Consider the following 18,533-nt stretch of genomic DNA (forward strand, 5'->3'; position numbering starts at 1 on the left):
GTTTTTGGAACTGGCCCACAGGAGACGGGCATGCCAACCCCAATGGTTAAACATTGACTCTGCACAGTCCTTCCTGGCTCTGGGAGAGACTGCGTCTGAGGCCAGGAGTAAAGGCTGTGCCAAACTGCGCATTGTACAAATCTGGGTATCCTGGCCATGCTGCTCAAAGTGAAAATGCAAGTAGGTGCTAAGTGTCTATTGCATGATGGGAGATCTGAACAAACTTTATGGGAAATAATTGTTTTCTGAACTCACAAAAAGCGGTGGATGTTCAGTTTGCCTTTGGGAATAGAACTGGGGGGAGCTTCCCCCCCATCCTGTGCAATCATACCTCTACACTGTCTCTCCTTGGGACTTTCCAGCCTCAAAGTAAAAGCAGCATTCCTCAAGGTGTATTTCACCTCTGCTGTCCTGGCTCATGATGCAGCCCACAGGGTGTAGGTCATCTTTCTGTTTTTCTCTCCTTGTCTTTTCCTTCTGATGATAGAAGGCCAGAAGGCAGGGAGAAATTGAGGATACCATGAAGATTCAGCTTTTTTGTAATTTCTCTGACCTGAATGGACCAGCAGATTTTTTTTTGTGCCACTCCCCATATGTACAGGCTGCAGAATTTCTCCCAGAAACTGGATTAGGGTTTGTCTGCTCTCAGATCATTGCATATCAATTTGAATTTAAACTAGATCCTGTGCCAGGTGAGTCTGTTGGTGTTATTGGGTGACTGCTTCTAGAGATCCTATTTCTAGGAGGTCATGGCCACATAGGACAAGTAGTAAGTGAAGAGCAGAGTCTTAACCAGGTCCATTCAGCAGCCCATCCAAATGCATATAGGCTTTGGAGATACACACTGAGGTCCTTATGGCTAAGTGACCTAGAACTAAATTGCACCTAGCGTGTACAGATTTTATACTTCCCATAATCCATCCTAGGTCTTTTCCTTCTAGTCTTGACTTTGGTCTCTGTGTGGGAAAAGTGCAAGAGTCTTCATAAAAACAAAATCCTTCCCTGTTAGAAACAGGATATTCCCTCCAAGAAAATACACTTACATGTGGGAGGCTTGAGGAATGGAAGAGGCAATGGCATCATGTTTCTCATCTCTCTCTCCAGGCACCAACAACAAATGTCCTTACAGCAAAGCAGCCTTCAACCTTCACTTGTATAAATCCATGGGCCTTATAAACTGCTTACTAAGTTCTCATCACTGACACACTTCTCTCTTTCCATCCCCACCAGCCACAGGTGATTTCACACAGCCAGTTTATGTTGGACTGCTAACACTTCTGGAGCAGCAGCTCATTTTTGTTCATGGTGAGGAAGTAATTCAGCATGACCAACCCTGAATCTGACAAAATCTGAATATGAGACCCTGATTCTGAGAAATCCAGGTGCTGCCAAAAGCCATAAAACATGGCTCAAGAATGACTCAAGAGCTTAAAATATAGAGAGAGACCAAGTAGGAGGGCAGATACATAAATGGTTTTCTGTGCTTTTGGGCCTACTGGTTTGGGGAATTTACTTTGAGAGAAGATCTGCGGATGAGAACATTACCTTACACTGGGTATGTATATCACCAGGAATCAATCCTGAGCATATTTTTTGAGTGAAAGAGAATAACCTGTCTGACAACTATGTGATCCTGCCATCGACTCGGTGAAAATCAAATAGCTGGGTTCCTGAGATTCCTAGAAGAAATCCAGAAAACTTGTTTTTTGTAGGCTCTTAGCTTGCAATGCTAACAGTCATCAAGTCTTATACTTACGATTATCAGCAAGATAAAGTAGATAAAATTGTAGAAGGAATGGGCATCCATCACGTAGTACATGATCTCCACCCACCCTTCCAGTGTGATCACCTGCAAAGACAAACAACAAAAAGAGAAACAGGAGGGAAGCGAGCTTCCAGAGTTCACTCCTCAGTGTATACAGGCAGATACTGGCAGGGCTGTTGCAACCCAAGGAAGGTGAGAAACAACAATTCATTTCAAGGAAGCCAAATTTCCATTCCAGGAAATCAGTGTGGTACTGCTTGGTGACACTGGCATACCATCAAAGCCTGTGAGATCATGCTAGCCCACAGCAGGAATATTTCATTAAAATAGCTCATTTCCCTGGATCGCAGCAGGGGAAAACCCACAGCAGGTTTCTGTGCCCCTTGGACTGGACACCACATACAGCCGGCAGAAAAAAAAGGCACAGATTTTAGCTCCCATCTGCAAAGCGTGCTGGGAATTTAAAATAAAAAAAAAAATAGACTCCTTTGCTATAGTGATCTGGATTGAAGGGAAAACTGGTACAAGTCAGCCTAAAGGGTGTAGCTCATTTCAGCAAGGGCCTGGAACAGCTCTATGTCCCTCCTCATCTTCAGGAACACCCTTCATGATGTGCACTCTGTCTCTCTTGCCAGAGTAGTTACAAGGCCCTTTTCTCTCTGCAGCTGTATCACACCCTGCAGAAACCATCACGGGAGCACAGAAAGACTGAGCTGGATAAAAGAAAAATAGCTTGAGCCTTGTTAGGAAGCTAACTCAATCTTACCTGAAATATCACAATCCAGGCATACCCGATGTTGTCAAAGTTGATGGCACCCTTGTGCGGGTTGGCGTTGCCTGTACGGCACACGTTGTAGTACTGGTTCCAGTTGACACACATGCCACTGATGTTGAACTCTTGCCGGACTGAGTTGTAGTAATAATAATCGTCCTTGTCCAAACAACATTCATGGCCCCGCTCCTTCAGTGGGGGTATCTCGTGACAGCCCATAATTCCATTGTCTCCTGACAGTGAGCAGATAAAGGGCATCTCATCATCTTCCTCAGGTTGGTAATAAGGGGGCAGGACAATGTCACCTTGTCTGCAAGGATAAAAACCCACAGTCATAAAGTTCCTGTAACAGACAGTTTCCCATCAGCGACACTAGTGGAGCTGGGAGCTCCCGTGCTGACATAGGGACTACACTGTGTAAGGGATTTCCAGGTTTATTGCCGCAGGAGAAGGGAAGGGAAGACAGGGCTCCTGGAAAACAGGAAATTTCCAGGGTGAGTCCCCAGTTTTCAGAGTTTTACCTGCCATCAGATCACCCCAAGCCAAATTACACAATCTGCTTGCATGGAGATGAAGAAAAGCTGGAATGCAAAGATTTGCATTCTGATCACTCTCCCCATTAGCATCGAAGCTAAATCAGATGCAGTGATATTAAAGAAGTTCATCAGGCTTTACTGTGATGTGCTCATGTATGTAACCATTGATGGACATGTTTTATAACATTTGGCAGTGAACCTTCTGTACTTCTAAAAAAAAAAGAATCCAGTTCATGCATAATTAAGGTTGCACAGCTAAGCCTTAAAATCAGGAAATGCAAAGTTAAAATTGACTTAACCTTAACTTTGACTCCTCCTTGACAGTCGGCATTATGGGTGCAATGTTTCATGACAAGTTCATGTGCTTTTTTCCAAATAATGCAAGCACCTTCCAAATGCATGAATAATTAAAATCATCTATGCTTGCCTAGCTGGAGATGACCTAATAATCAGGAAAGTGAAAGGAGGAGATTTAAAATTTTCCATTAAACTTTATCTGGTGCATTCCTTGCAATGCTACAACACGCAACTTTCATGTCGCATGAATGCAGACTTTTTCACTAAATGTCATTGGAAGAGGACAAGTGTTGATGAAAAAGAAAAGAGAGAAAGTCTGATTCTAAACTAAGTGGGACTAAACCACAAAGATCTGTCGTAACACATCCGTATCATTGGTGAACTGGGGTGCCTGCAGACTTCATTTCTCTAGTAATGGTCAGCCAAAGATTTTCTAGTATCTGTCACTTTGCAGGCTGTGGCCTCATTTCACTTCTCAGTTACATTGTCTCTGCATGGATGTAATTACACTCCTTAAAGTAGTATTACCACTGATTTACATATAGGACAATCATCCTAAACATTCGTTTTTCCCCAAGGAATATATCAACACAGTAAATGGCTGCTTTAAGCAGCTCCTACTCTCCAACCCCACTGCTGTTCTGCAGATTTATTTTCACACTTTTTTTTTTTTCCAATTTGAGATGCTCTAAAGCTTCAGAATTGTTTAATCAGTCTAAACTGATCTACAGCTTTAGGTTTTTTTAAGCAGGCTAAACTGATAGGACACCTGGGATTAGTATACGGTTTTAAGAAACATTTTAAAGTCTGAGATCTGCTAAAGCCAGAAAGTCAACAGGAGAAGTTGTGCCCTGGAACTGGTGCTCTGCTCCCCAGGAGGGTAATCGGAGAATTCGCGGCAGGCAGGAGCTTTTCCACCCCACTGCCTCCAGGGAGGAGGAGAGCCGTGCTCTGCAGGCTCCCCCCGACCCCCCCAGAATAAACCTCAGATACCTGTAATCAACCCCTGTGTGGCTCCAGGCTCTCTTTGCCAAAACTGTGCCCACGTTTCCCCATCTTTTTTTTTGTCCCATTCAAACAGCCATTCTTCGCTTTCAGATGCTCACACTTCTACTAACCCAGCTGTGGGACACCTCTCCCAACAGCCCTCCGTCCTCTTTCCATGGCACCTCCCACGTGCAGTTCTACTCCTGAAGTTTTCCAGTAATTTCCCAGTGCCCCTCCAAAGCCTCCGGAGGTAATGCACTACTGTCCAAACAGTGATCTCAGCTTCATCTCGGAGGTGCCAAAGATGTCCCTGAAGCATCAAGCAGCATTATGGCTTTCTGTAAGACTCCTCTGGTTGTTGTTTTTTGAAGAGGTAGCAAGTTCAGGAGAAAGATGGCATGCCTGGTGTTTCAGAGTTTCAACTCTTTCTGGGAGTAGGAGCAGCACCTTGAATCCCTGGGCACGGCTGGAGGAGGCAGCTATGCTAACCTGTGCCTTGGCCAAATCCAAATGAGCCCAGGCATCTGTGAACCGTGAAGACAGACTAAAAACAGCTGCCTTTGCCCTCCCTGCATTTCCACTGCAACGCTAACGAGCTAACGCTCTGCATGGTATCACCCTACAGCCGTTCGGAGTAAGCGATACACAGAGCTCCAGGCAGCAGAAGACAAGAGAGCAGGGAAGGGGAAAGAGAAATGTCCCTGGAAGAAAGGAAGGAGAAATCGTCTACCAGGCACTCACATTGTGAAGTTCTCCTCCATGAAGCAGCGGTTGCGGAGCAGCCCGGCCCACAGCTGCACCCCGATGATTCCAAAGATGAAGAAGACAAAGAAGCAGAGAAGAAGGACGTTCCCCAGCATGGGCAAGGTGTCCAGGAGCAAGTTCACAAGGATGCGCATGCCTGCAGGGGGAGAAGAGAACCAGAAGGAGCAAGTGTGGGATGGAGGGACAGAGAGAGAGAAAGGAGGAAAAAGAAAAGGAAAGGAAAATTTAGGAGGGAAAAAAAAAGCCACATGAAGATAAAAGCAGAGTGTCAGAAATTAATTACTGCCCAAACCAGGCTAGATTTATGATCATTGCCCTTTCTTGTCCTAACCTCTACTGACAGGCAGCCAGCAGAACTGCTGTGATGCTATGATCTCTTCACCCTAGGCCTCCGTCTGCAGCAGTGAGAAGAAAAGGGAATGAGACTTTTGGTACCATCAGATATCTCGCTGATATTCCCCCCTCGCTCTTTCCCACAGAAGGGCAATGGAGTGAAAACTCTGTCCAAAAGGTGCATGGCAGCTCAACAGCCTCAGACATCCCAGTTTGAAGACTGTATGCTGCAGTCTGTAAGAATTGCATCGACGGTCCACGGCCAGCCTGCCTAGTGGGATGAATCTCTCCAGCACACACAAACTGGCATAAATCGGTCTTCTCAGTGGCAGTCTCATCAGGCAACAGTCACGGAGACCACACTTTCCTCTCTTGTCTAGTCATCCCTCCCCAACAGAGCTGGAGCACACAGGCAGCGGGCACAGCATCTCTAGCCAGTACAAATGTTTCCAAAATCACTTTTTTTCTTTCATTACCTAATAAATTCTTTCTGTGGTTTTATTTCTCCCTGGCTCTTCTGCTCACACAGCCACAAGCAGGGGTAAGGACAGGCTCCTTTCTCCATGGAGATAATGACTTTTCCTCTGTCTCCAGGGATGGTGAAAGTCTAGAAATCCTTCCAAGCATCACTGTACTGCCTTTACCCCAGCGCATACCTTGTGCGGTCGTCTCTCCTCACCTCCACGGAGGTCCCTCCCCTGGGGGCCCAGGGTGTTCCTTCACTGAAGATGTTCCATGTAGGCCAGCAAATAATTAGCTAATTAGGTATTTATAACCAGTTCATTACTTCAGATGGCAGTGGAAGGGGAAAGAGGAGGGGAAGATAAGATTAGGATTCTTTGACAGCCCTTTGAGGCACAAGTTAATCCCCCTTGTGTGCCCAGCGTCAAGTAATTAGCCACACGATGCTGTGTATTATGCTCTATTTCTATTCCCCAAGCTGCTCACGCCACAGAGAGCGGAGGGAAACGGTGCCTGCGGGGGGCATGCAGGCGTGGGGTGCACGCACACTGAAGGGAGAAGGGTGCCTGGTGTGGGGCATCGGACTGGTTTAGCTCAGGAGGGAGTGTTTTGGGGACGGATGGGGGTGGGAGAGACAGGAGTGGTATTTGCAGGTAGGTGATGTGTAGGAAGGAGAAGACACTTAAGGATGGCTACATGGGATCATGAAGGACAAGGAATGATGGCATTAGCTCTAAGGCCAGGCTGTGGAGCAGCAGCTAAGCCCTGCTTGCCTGACTGCCCAGCTGTATCACTAGTCACCAGTTAAGGCAGATTCTAGACAGTACATCAGTAACTCAGCAGTGCAGGGGCACAGCTCCAGCCGCTCACTGGGGATCGCGGACATGCCATGAGTCACTGATAGCTTTCTGATCTGTCACCGCACAAAGCCCAACAGCATAGCCACAGTGCCCTGCTGCCTGTTGCTGTGACCGGCCAGGCTCTGGAGCAACACTCTGCATAACACTTTGGCTTTAAGGCCACACACCCTTACTGCAGTGCAGTGTGTTCCCAGCATTAACACTGCTTCACAGCACGAGCTCCGTAGTTCCCATAAACTGTCCTGGTCAGTACACTGGGGAGAGCCAAGTGACATGGGAAGCTGCGCCAGCAGCGCTGCAAGAGGGGGTGATGTTTTTCACATCAATTGATGCTAGCTCCATCTCAGAGCAGAGGTAATGGGAAGAATGAGACTGCCCTTACGCTGAAATGCAGAACAGACAGAACAGACGTCCCCACCAGAATTTTACAGACAACACACTTTTGGGGTCAGAATTTGCAAAAATTGATTTTGTCCATGTTCCAAGAGCAGACAAGTGACTTCCAAAACTTGCCTGCCTTTTCCTTGGAAACATCCTGCCTGCCCACACATTCTCCATCCTGACTCTCAGAGGGGCTACTGATGGTACAGCATTGTGCTACCCACAGCTCCAGGATCATAGCAATTGCCCTCATACTAGGTCCTGTGGGGTACCTGGGTCCATAACCCAAGAAACAGCAGGTGGCCCTATGCCAGGCAGGTGGCCACAGCGTTTGGCATCTTTTCCACATCACAAAGAATTTCAGCATTGGTGGGCTCCATTTCTAAGTCCAAATGAAACCCAATTTTGATTTTTTAAAGATTTCCCAGTTGAACAGTATCATCCTTCACTGCCCATTGATGCTGACTGTGGATGTGAGATTGGCTCTTCCCAAAGCAAGAACGCTGAACCTACCCCCATCCAAACATCAATTGCAATTCTTCTATAGGCCAACCACCTCTAAAACAAATCCATCACTTCACTTTGTGCAAAGCCTCTTTTGCTTCCTGCCCTAAACTGCAAAGCAATTGCTCTGGGAACCCATTTTTCACCAGAGGCATCAGTTTTCCACCAGGAAACAAAATGAACCTCCTCTGCTGAATTCACCCAGTTAATGGAGGTACTTCAACTACTACTTCCATATCGATGAAAGGTACAGCGTAAATACAAGCTCAGTACTTTTGTTCTCTCAGTTGTTAGCCTCCCCTGCTGCCTGCGCTGTGCTGCCTGCAGTACTCATGCCCGAGTCCCTGGGCCCCATCCTCTGCTATGGCATTTTGGCAGTGCCACTCCTGCACCTGTGCCAGCCCCTATGGACACTTTGGGGGGAAGCCCTCACAGCATCCTTGTCCCCTCCTAAGCCAGCAACCCTGCATGGGTCTGTCCGCAGCTGGGGCTTTGCAGTCCCCTGGACCCAGGAAGGGATGGGCTGGTCTGGCAGCCACGCTAGGGCATCTGCTGTGGGTCTCCAAGAAAGGACCCTCACTGCCAGGTGTCTGAATGCTTTCATGGGCAGAAGGGGATGAGCCCCACTCAGGCAGAACCCAAAGAGCAATGTGTTTCGGGGTCTTCACAGCCTGACTGGAAACAGGTTGCAAACGGTCCCTGGTTCCTCAAGCTCTCACGAGGTGTGGGGGAAAGAGGGAGAAAGCCTGAAAAGCCTAAGGATGGAGAGTGATGATTTACTGCAGACCCTGGTGGTTGAGATGACAAGATCTCTAAAGCAGCTGCAGGGCAATGGAAATGGGCAGAGGGCAAGGCAGGGGTGGCGGCATATTTGTCAGTGCAGCTTTGGGAGCATCCTGCCCTAGAGAACTGGGATGCCTGCCTTTTCCAAGGGGCCTTCGCTGGACAAGCCCCCATCCACAGCAACACCGGTGCATCTTGCATGACAACTTCTGGAAGGTGCTGGAAAGCCGGTTCTTTGGCAAAGTCTTGCTGCTGCTTCTTTCCTACCTTCCACCGCCTCTGCCTGCTGCTCTGCCCCTTTACTTTTCTCTCACTGTGCCTACATCTCCTTTCTACCTCTGCACTGCTCCGCAGCATACATGCACATGTCTCTCGTCCTCCCTCCCCACTGCTGCCTTTCCCCACATCCCCATTTGTCCTTTACCATTGGCAGAGCAGAAGCCACACTGGCTCACAGCAAGGAGGGAATATGAAAGGGACAATGACCTTTTCTGAGGCAGACTTTGAAAAAAGGAGACATTCCCTGAGAAGAGAAAGGAAGAGGGGTCGGGCAGTCTGGAGGAAAAGCAGGGAGGGAGAGCATTGATGAAGCAACATTCAGTAACCAAACGGGCTCCCAGGGCATCAAATATGAAAAGGTTTTGCTCTTCAAGGGGAAGAAAAGCTAGAAACATGAAATATTCATGAGTGCCAGGTGTGGGCTTTGAAAGGCCTTTTCTCTTCCCCACTAACCCTCATGAGGAGGCCAGGGGAAAGGAGGAAATGAAATGACATCGGCTGTGGGCATCCAAGGAAGGATTCTCACGAAATGATGCTCAGATAATGCTTCCCTGCTGCTCACCCATGCCCTTGGGCAAGGGGTGGGGAAGGGTGCTTGATGGGACCGCGCTGGCAGGTCTACTCCTGGTAGGATATCCTGCGGGAGCAAAGCCATAAGCACAACAGAGATGCGTTCACTGCTCCAACACAGCAGTAGACGTCGGGGGGAAAGTACGTCACAGGGATGAGAAGTGGCAGGAGGGTGAGAGGAGTGCTGGGGAGCGAGCTGTCAGAGGGAAGCACAGGGCTGAGCAAAGCCAAAAGATGAAGCAAAGTTGCTGAACTCCCTCCTCGGTTCAGGCAGAGCAAATCCTCTGCCTCTCCCCAGCGGCATCCAGAGGTCCTTCCTGACAAACTCTGCAGATGCTACAGTGACCGTAGCTCCCTCCAGACACTTGCCATCAACCCTGATTAGCCTGGCTGTCACAGCTAAGCAGACTCTCCTGGCATGTACCAGCCTCAGGGAAAGCGTGGTGGCGGCTGCAAGTAGCCAGGGCAGGGCTGGGGAGGAGGCGAGCTCCAGACAGCCAGAGCCAGCCATGCAGTGCAGGTGTGCCCGGTGGCTTACCACCGCCTCCCCCTGCTCGGCATCACTCTGTCACTTCGTCTTCTCTCCGCCGGCCTCTTTCCAAGAGTGAGGACCAACAGCTGAGCTGATTCACTGCCTAGCACTAACCACCCCGAGATCTGAACGGGGGACTGGCTCAGGAAAGGGTGAGAAACCCTATTCTTTCTGGTTTCTTCTATCTCACCCACCTCTGAGGCTTTTGAGTCCTCCCCAGCTCTACAGTGAGGGACAAAGCTAATGTGTGCAGAGTCAAAAGGAGATAGCGGTTTGAAGCAATCGTTCCCTTGCTTAGAGTAAACCAGATAGAAGAGAACATAATTCTCAGCACCCATCTTATCTGCATCATCATCTAAGCCACCAATTGTCATTTTAACTGGAGGAAAAGTAAATTTCTTCCCCATCAACATTTGTGACTGTAGCTGGCAGGACATTTTGCAGAGTGCAGAGACTGAAGCATTGTTCTGTCCCTCAGCCAGGCTGCTTGTCCAAGTGTGCCTTCTTTCCTTCCTCCCCTGCCCCAGGACACATGGCAGTCCACCCAGCTAGTGCGGGGTTGGCAGAATTTTCCTGTGCATGTTTCTTTATGGGAATTTTCAGAACTGAGGAATAATTCCAGTAGATAGATGGTATTTGTGCAGAGAGCACACAGGGAGAGCTGCACCTTTTTTTTTTGTGGCCAAGCCCTGTAGTTAAAATAATCTCAGTTTGTGTACACAGTGCAAGCTGGTGCTCCAACTTGTGGCCCTCCTCACTGATCTCTTGCTGATCCAAGGCTTAGCTGCCATTTCACACACTGCATTCATTTCATTAGCTAAAATGTGGGGCCAAACTACTGCAAAGAGAAGCCGATCAGCTGTGTGTGCAACAGTAGATGCACTGCCAAGTTCATCATTATTATAACCTACAGCTTCCCTCACCATCCAGATTTTTTTCACTTTGCTGCATTCCTCCTAACTGAGGCCTCTCCTGCAAACACATGTGTAAGGAAGAGGAGCTCAGCTGGAACAGCCGGCGTGCAGCTCCAGATGCCTTCTCCTCAAGCTGCAAAGCCAGCCTCACTCACATTGCAGACCGTCACCCCTTGCTTTGCACCAATGCAACAGAGAGCATGTCTAGATGGCTGGCCTGACCCGGATTAAATGAACCCCATGGAAAAACAGGTCTAACTGACAGTACGGGTGTTGTGGTTTAACCCCAGTCAGCAACTAAGCACCACACAGCCGCTCGCTCACCCTCCCCCCCCACCATGGGATGGGGGGAGAGAATCGGAAGAGCAAAAGTAAGAAAACTCGTGGGTTGAGATAAGAACAGTTTAATACTTGAAATAATGATGATAATAATAATTATTATTAATAATAATAACAAATTGTAATGGAAGTAAAACGAGAGAGAGAGAGAAACAAAAACCCAGGGGAAGAAAAAAAAACACAAGTGATGCAACTGCTCACCACCCACCAACCGACATCCAGTCAGTCCCTGACCAGCAAGTGCTGCCCCCTGGCCAACTACCCCCAGTTTATATACTAAGCATGGTGTCATATGGTATGGAATATCCCTTTGGCCAGTTTGGGTCAGCTGTCCTGGCTATACTCCTTCCCAGCTTCTTGTGCACCTCCTTGCTGGCAGAGTATGGGAAGCTGAAAAGCCCTTGACTTAGTATAAACACTGCTTAGTGTTTATAAACAACTAAAACCAACTAAAACATCAGTGTGTTATCACATTATTCTCATGCTAAATCCAAAACACAGCACTGTACCAGCTACAGCTAATTAACTCTATCACAGCTGAAACCAGGACAATGGGGTAAGTCTTAAACCAGCTCTGCTGCTAAGGAAAACCTGCCCCAGACACAAGTGTGAAACACTGGCCTCCTTCAGAGGTAACCAAAGTCTTTTCACTGATCTCTCTGTCAGGTTCCCAGAGTGTTTGTAGGGTACGTTTAGGGTTGGGGGTTTTGCATTTGCAGGTTGTCAGCATGATCCATAGTTTAGGAGCACCACTGAGTTCCTCACCACCACCCCACTCTTGCCGACAAGCAAAGCTTTCTAGCATCTCTGACTGGCTCAAGACCCCTCATCCAGCTCAGCCTGTGGATAACCTAACCTCCGATTATCCAGATCTTTGTCACTTCTCATCTTGACCACAGACACAGAAAATATCAAAGCGTGACATTTCCAGCACTTATAAAGCTTCAGCCAGTACAAAAAGCTGTTGTTCATTTCCTCAGTAGCATGGGCACATCAAGCCTCGCCTTAGTGCAGTGACTTCCTTTAGGATACCGAACTCAAGTTCAAGCATTAAGTGTCCTCAGTCCTTACTTTCAAAGTGCTCCTCAGCTTAAGCCCAAGGTAGCCAAAAGAGAGACTAAAGCTTCAGTAAAAAAACTCTTGGTCAGAGCTTCACCCTGCTATGACAACAGAGCTCTCCAGAGTAGGTTTAAAGTGTACTGATGTAAGAGGAAGAGCTCTCTCAAGCTTGCTCCGAGGCTGTAGAAACAATTCCCTCAGGAGCCAGGGACTAGCACAGACCTCACTGCTTTTCACTTTGAGAGCAAGACATATACCTTAGATGGATCAGGTCTGGGCAACATGAGCATCAAAAAGAAAAGGAAGAAGAGGAAAAAAATACACAACTTACAACACCCCCCAACACACACACAACTAAAACAATGACCAAAAAGAGAGTGCAAAGGAAACCTGAGATGTGCTGTTTTCCTTGGGGGGGGAAGATGAGAACACAAACGTGTTGTGGCTGCACAGCCACGATGCTCAGCACACCGCCGAAGGGGGCTCAGGTGCCAGAGCCAGGGGTGAATCTCAATATTCTGAATCCCTCAGAGCTTTCCTTCCTACCTGCCCATCAAATGTCATATGCACATCAAGGAAATAGGCCCCTCCTAGTGAGACTTAGCATAAAGAAGTGTCAGCAACCTTGAAAATTATAATTCCCTTTAGCATGGTATATAGCAACAAGTCCCATAGAGCCCTGGCCTGGCTCACACCACAAGTAGTTATTGTCACATTTCTTTGCTGGAGACGTGCAGTAAATCCTACAGAGAAACAGGCCCAGCTTCCATCACAGGGTAGTGAAGATCTCTATAAAGGATTTTTTTAGAGAATACCAAGGTGTCAAAAGCAAAAAAAAACCCAAAACAAAACAAAAAAAAACCCACCTTGGAGAATGCTAAGAGAAATACACACCAAGGTCAGGGAAAATTATCTTCTCACCAGATCATAAATAATGCCAAAAATGAACTGTGGCTTGAAGGGTCAGACTCTAGTCTTACCTTCCAAGCCTTTCACAGAAGGCAGGTGGTCTAAACGGACCCTGTGGAGTCAGCTCAGTCCCAAGCTCTTATATTTCTCAGCTTTGTCCAAGGTGCACAAGACCCAGCACACAAAATAGTTCCTCCCTGATGGGCTGAAGCCCCACCAGCCCTACAGAGGGACCAGAAAGCAGAGCCATGCCAGGTGGAGCTGCCAGGTGATTTGAAGAAGCAAGCCCAGAGATGAGGCCTCCTAATTGCAGACCTGACCCCAGGGTTACAGTGGTCTCAAGAATGAGGGCAAACTCCAGAGCATTTACCTTGACACCTAAATGCTGACCCCTCTGGAAAAAGAGGGGCCTCAGTCCATGCTTTGCTGTGATCCGAAAAGGAGGAGACACCTCAGCTCTGCAGCAGGCTGCATCCTACTAGGGATGCTGTGAGCCCAGCTAAGGTCCCTGGATAGCAACAGAAAGCTCATCCGCCACAGGCACTCACATTCAGTACATGCCACCATAGCATGCTTGGTGGCATAATCTGTGACATGAGCACAAATGGATGCAGTCAAAGGTCTCGGTCAGGATCCCCCTTCTTCACTCTCTCACCCCATTAACCCCTTGCAAGCTTTGGGCTGTTAAGTAACCTTGTCCTGTAGAGTGATGCCAGGTGTCAGGTTATTTCTTAGAGAGGTGTCTCTCTGGGGGACTGCTGTCGTTCTGTTCTTTTTCTAATACTGAACATCTAATAAGCAACACCTACTACCACCTGCTACTGTTGTTCATTCACTGATCATCTCATTTTTTCCCCATTTATCACCGCAATGATGACTGCATTCACTTTCAGTGAAAACTATTAAAAACATACAGTGCCAGCTTTTCTTCCAGAGTTGCAGGGGTCACCCAACGCCAGGGATAAAAGGTAACTCCAGTGCCCTGGCTGCGAGCCGCTTGCCTCCATTCTATAAATACCCTTAAGTTCTTTACACATCTCTAATGCTGCATAAGTAGGACAGAATAATGCAAAATATTATGTAAAACAGTGTTAATGCAACTTCTGGTTAGATTTAAGGGAGCTAATTTCCTCTTGCTGTCACTAGCATGAATCGTGTTTCTTTCTACTGTAGGCAGTGATGTGATGTTAGGTGAAATGTGTGTGAAAAGGAGAATCGGGCCCAAAATACACAAAGATCGAGAAATTTAAGGTTATGGTTGTAAATTGCCCTGCCCACACACACAAAGTGTAATTTGCATTAGTGTAATATGACATTATCTTTCACCCCATAATACACTGTCATTATTGCTCACATTTCCATGGTATCCATTGCTTGATAGGTCCCATGAGACAGATTTTGCAAAACAGCTCAGCTCCCATTTAGGCAGTAAAATACGTGGCCGGGCTTTCGAGAGCGCTCTGTACACTGCAGGCTGAGCTTGTTTGAACAGGCAGCAGAATTGTCACAATGGGAGCTGCGAGGCGCTGAGCATTTTTTAAATTCTGGCTGTGCAGGTTCCCCTAGAGGAGAAGGGAGAAATAAAGATTCCAGCAAAGGTCTCTTTATGACTCGTTTTTGGTTTGGGTTTTTTTCCAGGCGTGCTTTACTTCCAATAACACAAACTCCAAAGTGCTGTTGCTAACTCTTGTGATTTTTATCGGGAGTCTTGGGATGCGTGGCATAAACCTTCAGGCGTGAAATCTTGCTATGACTTGACAATCTCGGATCACAGTAAAAAAAAGAGAAGTTGTTTCTATTCCTCACTACTATGGGGGGAAAAAGAGGACTACAAGATTGGAGTCACAGGTCTAAAGGTCTGAAAGCCATGGGAAAAATAAAAATAATCTGTGATATTTTTTCCTTTTCCTTTTTCAAATCTCATGGTTTTAAAGCCATCTGACAACCCAGAAGCACACAATTTGTGACTTTTGAATACTTTTTTATAACAACAGTGAAATCGAGCAGACTGGTTCAGAGAGGGAAAGATGACTCTCCCATGATCTGTGACCGCAAAAAAAGGGACTAAGCAATGTATGGTACAAAACAAGGCATCACCAGGTCTACATTTCCTGCACTTCAGTGTTCCCCAGCTCCCTGCCATGATGCCACACTAGCACAGGGATATAATTTTCGTTTTGTTTTGTTTTCTCCCAAATTTACTTCGATTACTCATTTAAAGATGTGGCAATATATTGCACACTGTGGAACGCACATGAAAAACAGCACTGAGATCAGACAACAAGTAAATAAAATTGGAGCCTGTCTTCAGTGACTGAAGACTTCCTCCAGTACTACAAGATGTGGGTCTGTTACAGCCCGCTCAGTTTGTTAAAAAGTCCCAGAGAAGCATTGATTTGCAAACCCATCAGCGTATTTATCTGAGAGTCAATAGACTTTCTTTATACTAGTCCTTCTTTTGGTTTTGATTTCCTCCCCTTCCCTCCCTCCCTCCACCACCACTTTTTCTGCATTATCCTACACACAGAGGTGCACCACACCTTCACGTGCTGTGCCCGGCAAACCCTGCTGCTTGCTTCTCATGCATTTCTCCTTCAAGCCCCACTCCTTCTCTGCTCTCCTCTCTATTGATCCTCACACTGCTCTGCTCCCCCTCTCACTGTTTCCCTGCATCCTGAACATGCCTGTCTGATTTAGGGCTCGACTGATTTGATGAAGAGCTGCACATACAGGAAAGTGCAGCTCTGAGTTACATTTCCATCTCCGATCTGTCCACCTCTCCGAGGCAAGGCATCCTTCAATGGCCTGCTCTGGGCATAAATCACATTGCTCTCTTCAGTGCTTCGCTCCACTTGGCTAGGTGACTGGGTTGGGAAGGGAGGATATAGACTGAACTCGACCCTGTCGGTCAAGTCCATCCCCTGTCGGCTTTTCTCCATCCTTTCACTGCCCGCCTGCCTGGGACAGAGCCTACAGAAAGCTGGCAGCTTCATCTTTGAATGCATTTGAGTCACGCATAGCCTGACCAGGGAATGAAAAGGGCTTTTTGACCTCTTAACTTCTGTGTATGGATGCTGCGAGAGAACATCACTCTTGTCCCTGTACTATAACCTGCTCAGGACTGTGGCTGCATGTGGATAAATCTGTGTGTGTACACATTTGCATGTTTGTAAGCATGGTTTGGGTGTCGCTGAGATGTGATAATAAATATTTACAGAGCAGCTTATACAAAGAACTGTGGATGACATAAGTTTGAATATTTGGAAAATACAACAATATCTGAGTTTCAGTTACCGCTTAACAAATAAAGCCACGAGGGCAAAAAATGTACCTGCAAAAGAGTCAAATGGAAGAGTACATTTTTGAAAGGGAATCAACATTGGAAGAGAACAAATAAGTGACAGTCCTCTTTCAGAAACACTGAGGCATCTGAAGCAAAGACTCTGTAGGGGAGGGTCTTAGAAGAGGAATCTCATAATCCCTTTGCATTTCCAACTGCTAGGGCAGGACTGTGCCTGTCAAATGCGCTTGCTTTTTGTCTGATCTAGCTGTAAATGAGACTGTTTTACAGCCTAATATATCTCAGTCAGAAGCTAATTTCACACATGCTCATCAGTGAAATTAGTGCTTCAAAAAAACACATTTAGAGAAGTAAATGTCATCACTTTTCCCCCGTGCCAAGTGTGGGGTTCATAGCCAGACTACTCTGTCTTAGGCACTGTTACAGCACCAAACACAGGTAGCTCGGTGTGGAATACAGATTTAAGGCAGGCATATAAATACAAAACGTGTTTTTCCCATTCCAGGGTTCAGCTGCTTCAGACTATTTTTATATTGGTGCTTTGGTCTAGCGACCTGAACGCAGGGCTAAGAGTTAGGAGATGTCAGTTGTATTCCTGAGTCTGCTGGTGACACTCACTGGGTCTCACTCACCTGGTTTGAAACACGAGAAGATGAAACTAACAAGCCTTGGTTTTTATTTTTGAGATCTGTAGAAGAAAAGTAGAAAACTCTGGTCTATTTGGACCCACGGAACTACTATAATAACAATGATTAATAAAGAAAAATGGAGCTAGACCAAGATTTTCCTACACAGCGCTTTTACCAGAAAAAAATGCTATTTCATTGAAATAGAAACACTTCAGTGTTGTGATAGTTATTGAAACATCATTTAGCAAAAAGAAAAGGAGGACAAGAGGAGAGGAAAGCATTTTTATACTAGAATAGCATAGTTGAGGTTTTTTGATTTTTAAACTTCTTTGTCATGACAAAGTATAGGAAAAAAATCAAAAAGCCAAACAAACCACCTAAAATTAGGCAGAATAAAACCACATTAAAATGGATGGGAAATGCTTATTCTTGTTCTGACTGAGAAAACACACATTTAGAAAGAGCAGAACTTCCCACAAATCTGAAATTCTATTTCCTGCACAGCTAGTAATAAGAATATAACATTATATTTCTAATGCTTATACCTCCACATAAGTATTACTGCACTTACACACCAAGTATTAGCACATGTATACACTTTCTATTCAATAAAGTTGCTATGCAACACTTTGCAACAGACTTCTTCACTTCCATACAGTGTGCCCAGCTGAAGTAATCTGCTTCCAAATGATGAATCAGTTCCTAAATTGTAAGTGGAAAAGACATCAAACACAATGCAAGGACTCTTCTTTGCGTAAGACCAATGTGACAAGAAAAAGTAAACTGAAGAAACATTTTCCGCTCCAATGTAAAAAAAAAAAAAAAAAAAAAGTAATAACAGAAGCAAAAGAAAGTCAAATGATCAGAAATGACTACAGACTCCCTGCTCAAAGCAGGCAGAAATAAACCAAAACCAGCCTCCCCCCCAGACCTTGTGCCTTGCCGTGAGAAGGGATGAAAGAGTTAGCAGAAACAGCAACGTTTCACCTAGCAACCTACCACACAATCGCAAAAGGATAAAAACAACAAACGGATGTGGAATTTCACCCCAAGCCCAGGACACAGACACGCCCAGAGCAGAAACCAACTACCTCTGACAGAGACCTGGAAGGTTATTTTTTTCCTCTTTACACTTGTTAGGTGACTCACAGGCCTTGTCACACCAGCTCACCGCCATGGAATTGAATCACATGGTAATTGGACCAGAACAATCTCTGATTTTTTGTTTCATGCGTTTTCAAACAAAACCCCAAAAGGCAGCATTCCTGGGGCTGTAGTCAGGAATGCAAGAGATAAGCAGGAATACTAATGAAGGTGTGATACCCTTCATTACCTTTTGTAATACCCTTTTGTATTACAAAACTAGGGCACCTCGTGTTTTCTCTAGTACACTTCAAAGATGACATGCGAATGGAGGAATGATCAGGCGGGGCAGAGCCACAGACTTCTTCATCCAGAAGTGAAATCCAAAATGGTCAGTAGAACATCCTGCTGAGACTTGCAAGAAATGCAATCAATTGCTGATAACCAGTAGCTAAAGATCAGCTCTAACCCTG

General features: G+C 46.3%; 1 protein-coding gene across 4 annotated transcripts in view; it reads right to left on the bottom strand.

Moving 5' to 3' along the window:
* CACNA1I (calcium voltage-gated channel subunit alpha1 I) overlaps nt 1-18,533 on the bottom strand; it is a 92,836-nt gene that overhangs the window by 49,477 nt on the left and 24,826 nt on the right. For all 4 annotated transcript variants that reach the window (XM_076337442.1, XM_076337434.1, XM_076337426.1 and 1 more), the window contains exons 4-6: nt 5,099-5,258; nt 2,532-2,847; nt 1,757-1,849 (exon numbers count right to left, since the gene is read on the bottom strand). In XM_076337442.1, the coding sequence (XP_076193557.1) occupies nt 1,757-1,849; nt 2,532-2,847; nt 5,099-5,258 (569 nt within the window). The remainder of the gene's footprint in view (nt 1-1,756; nt 1,850-2,531; nt 2,848-5,098; nt 5,259-18,533) is intronic.

This window comes from Aptenodytes patagonicus, chromosome 1, assembly GCF_965638725.1.
Source record: "Aptenodytes patagonicus chromosome 1, bAptPat1.pri.cur, whole genome shotgun sequence".
NCBI lineage: Eukaryota > Metazoa > Chordata > Aves > Sphenisciformes > Spheniscidae > Aptenodytes > Aptenodytes patagonicus.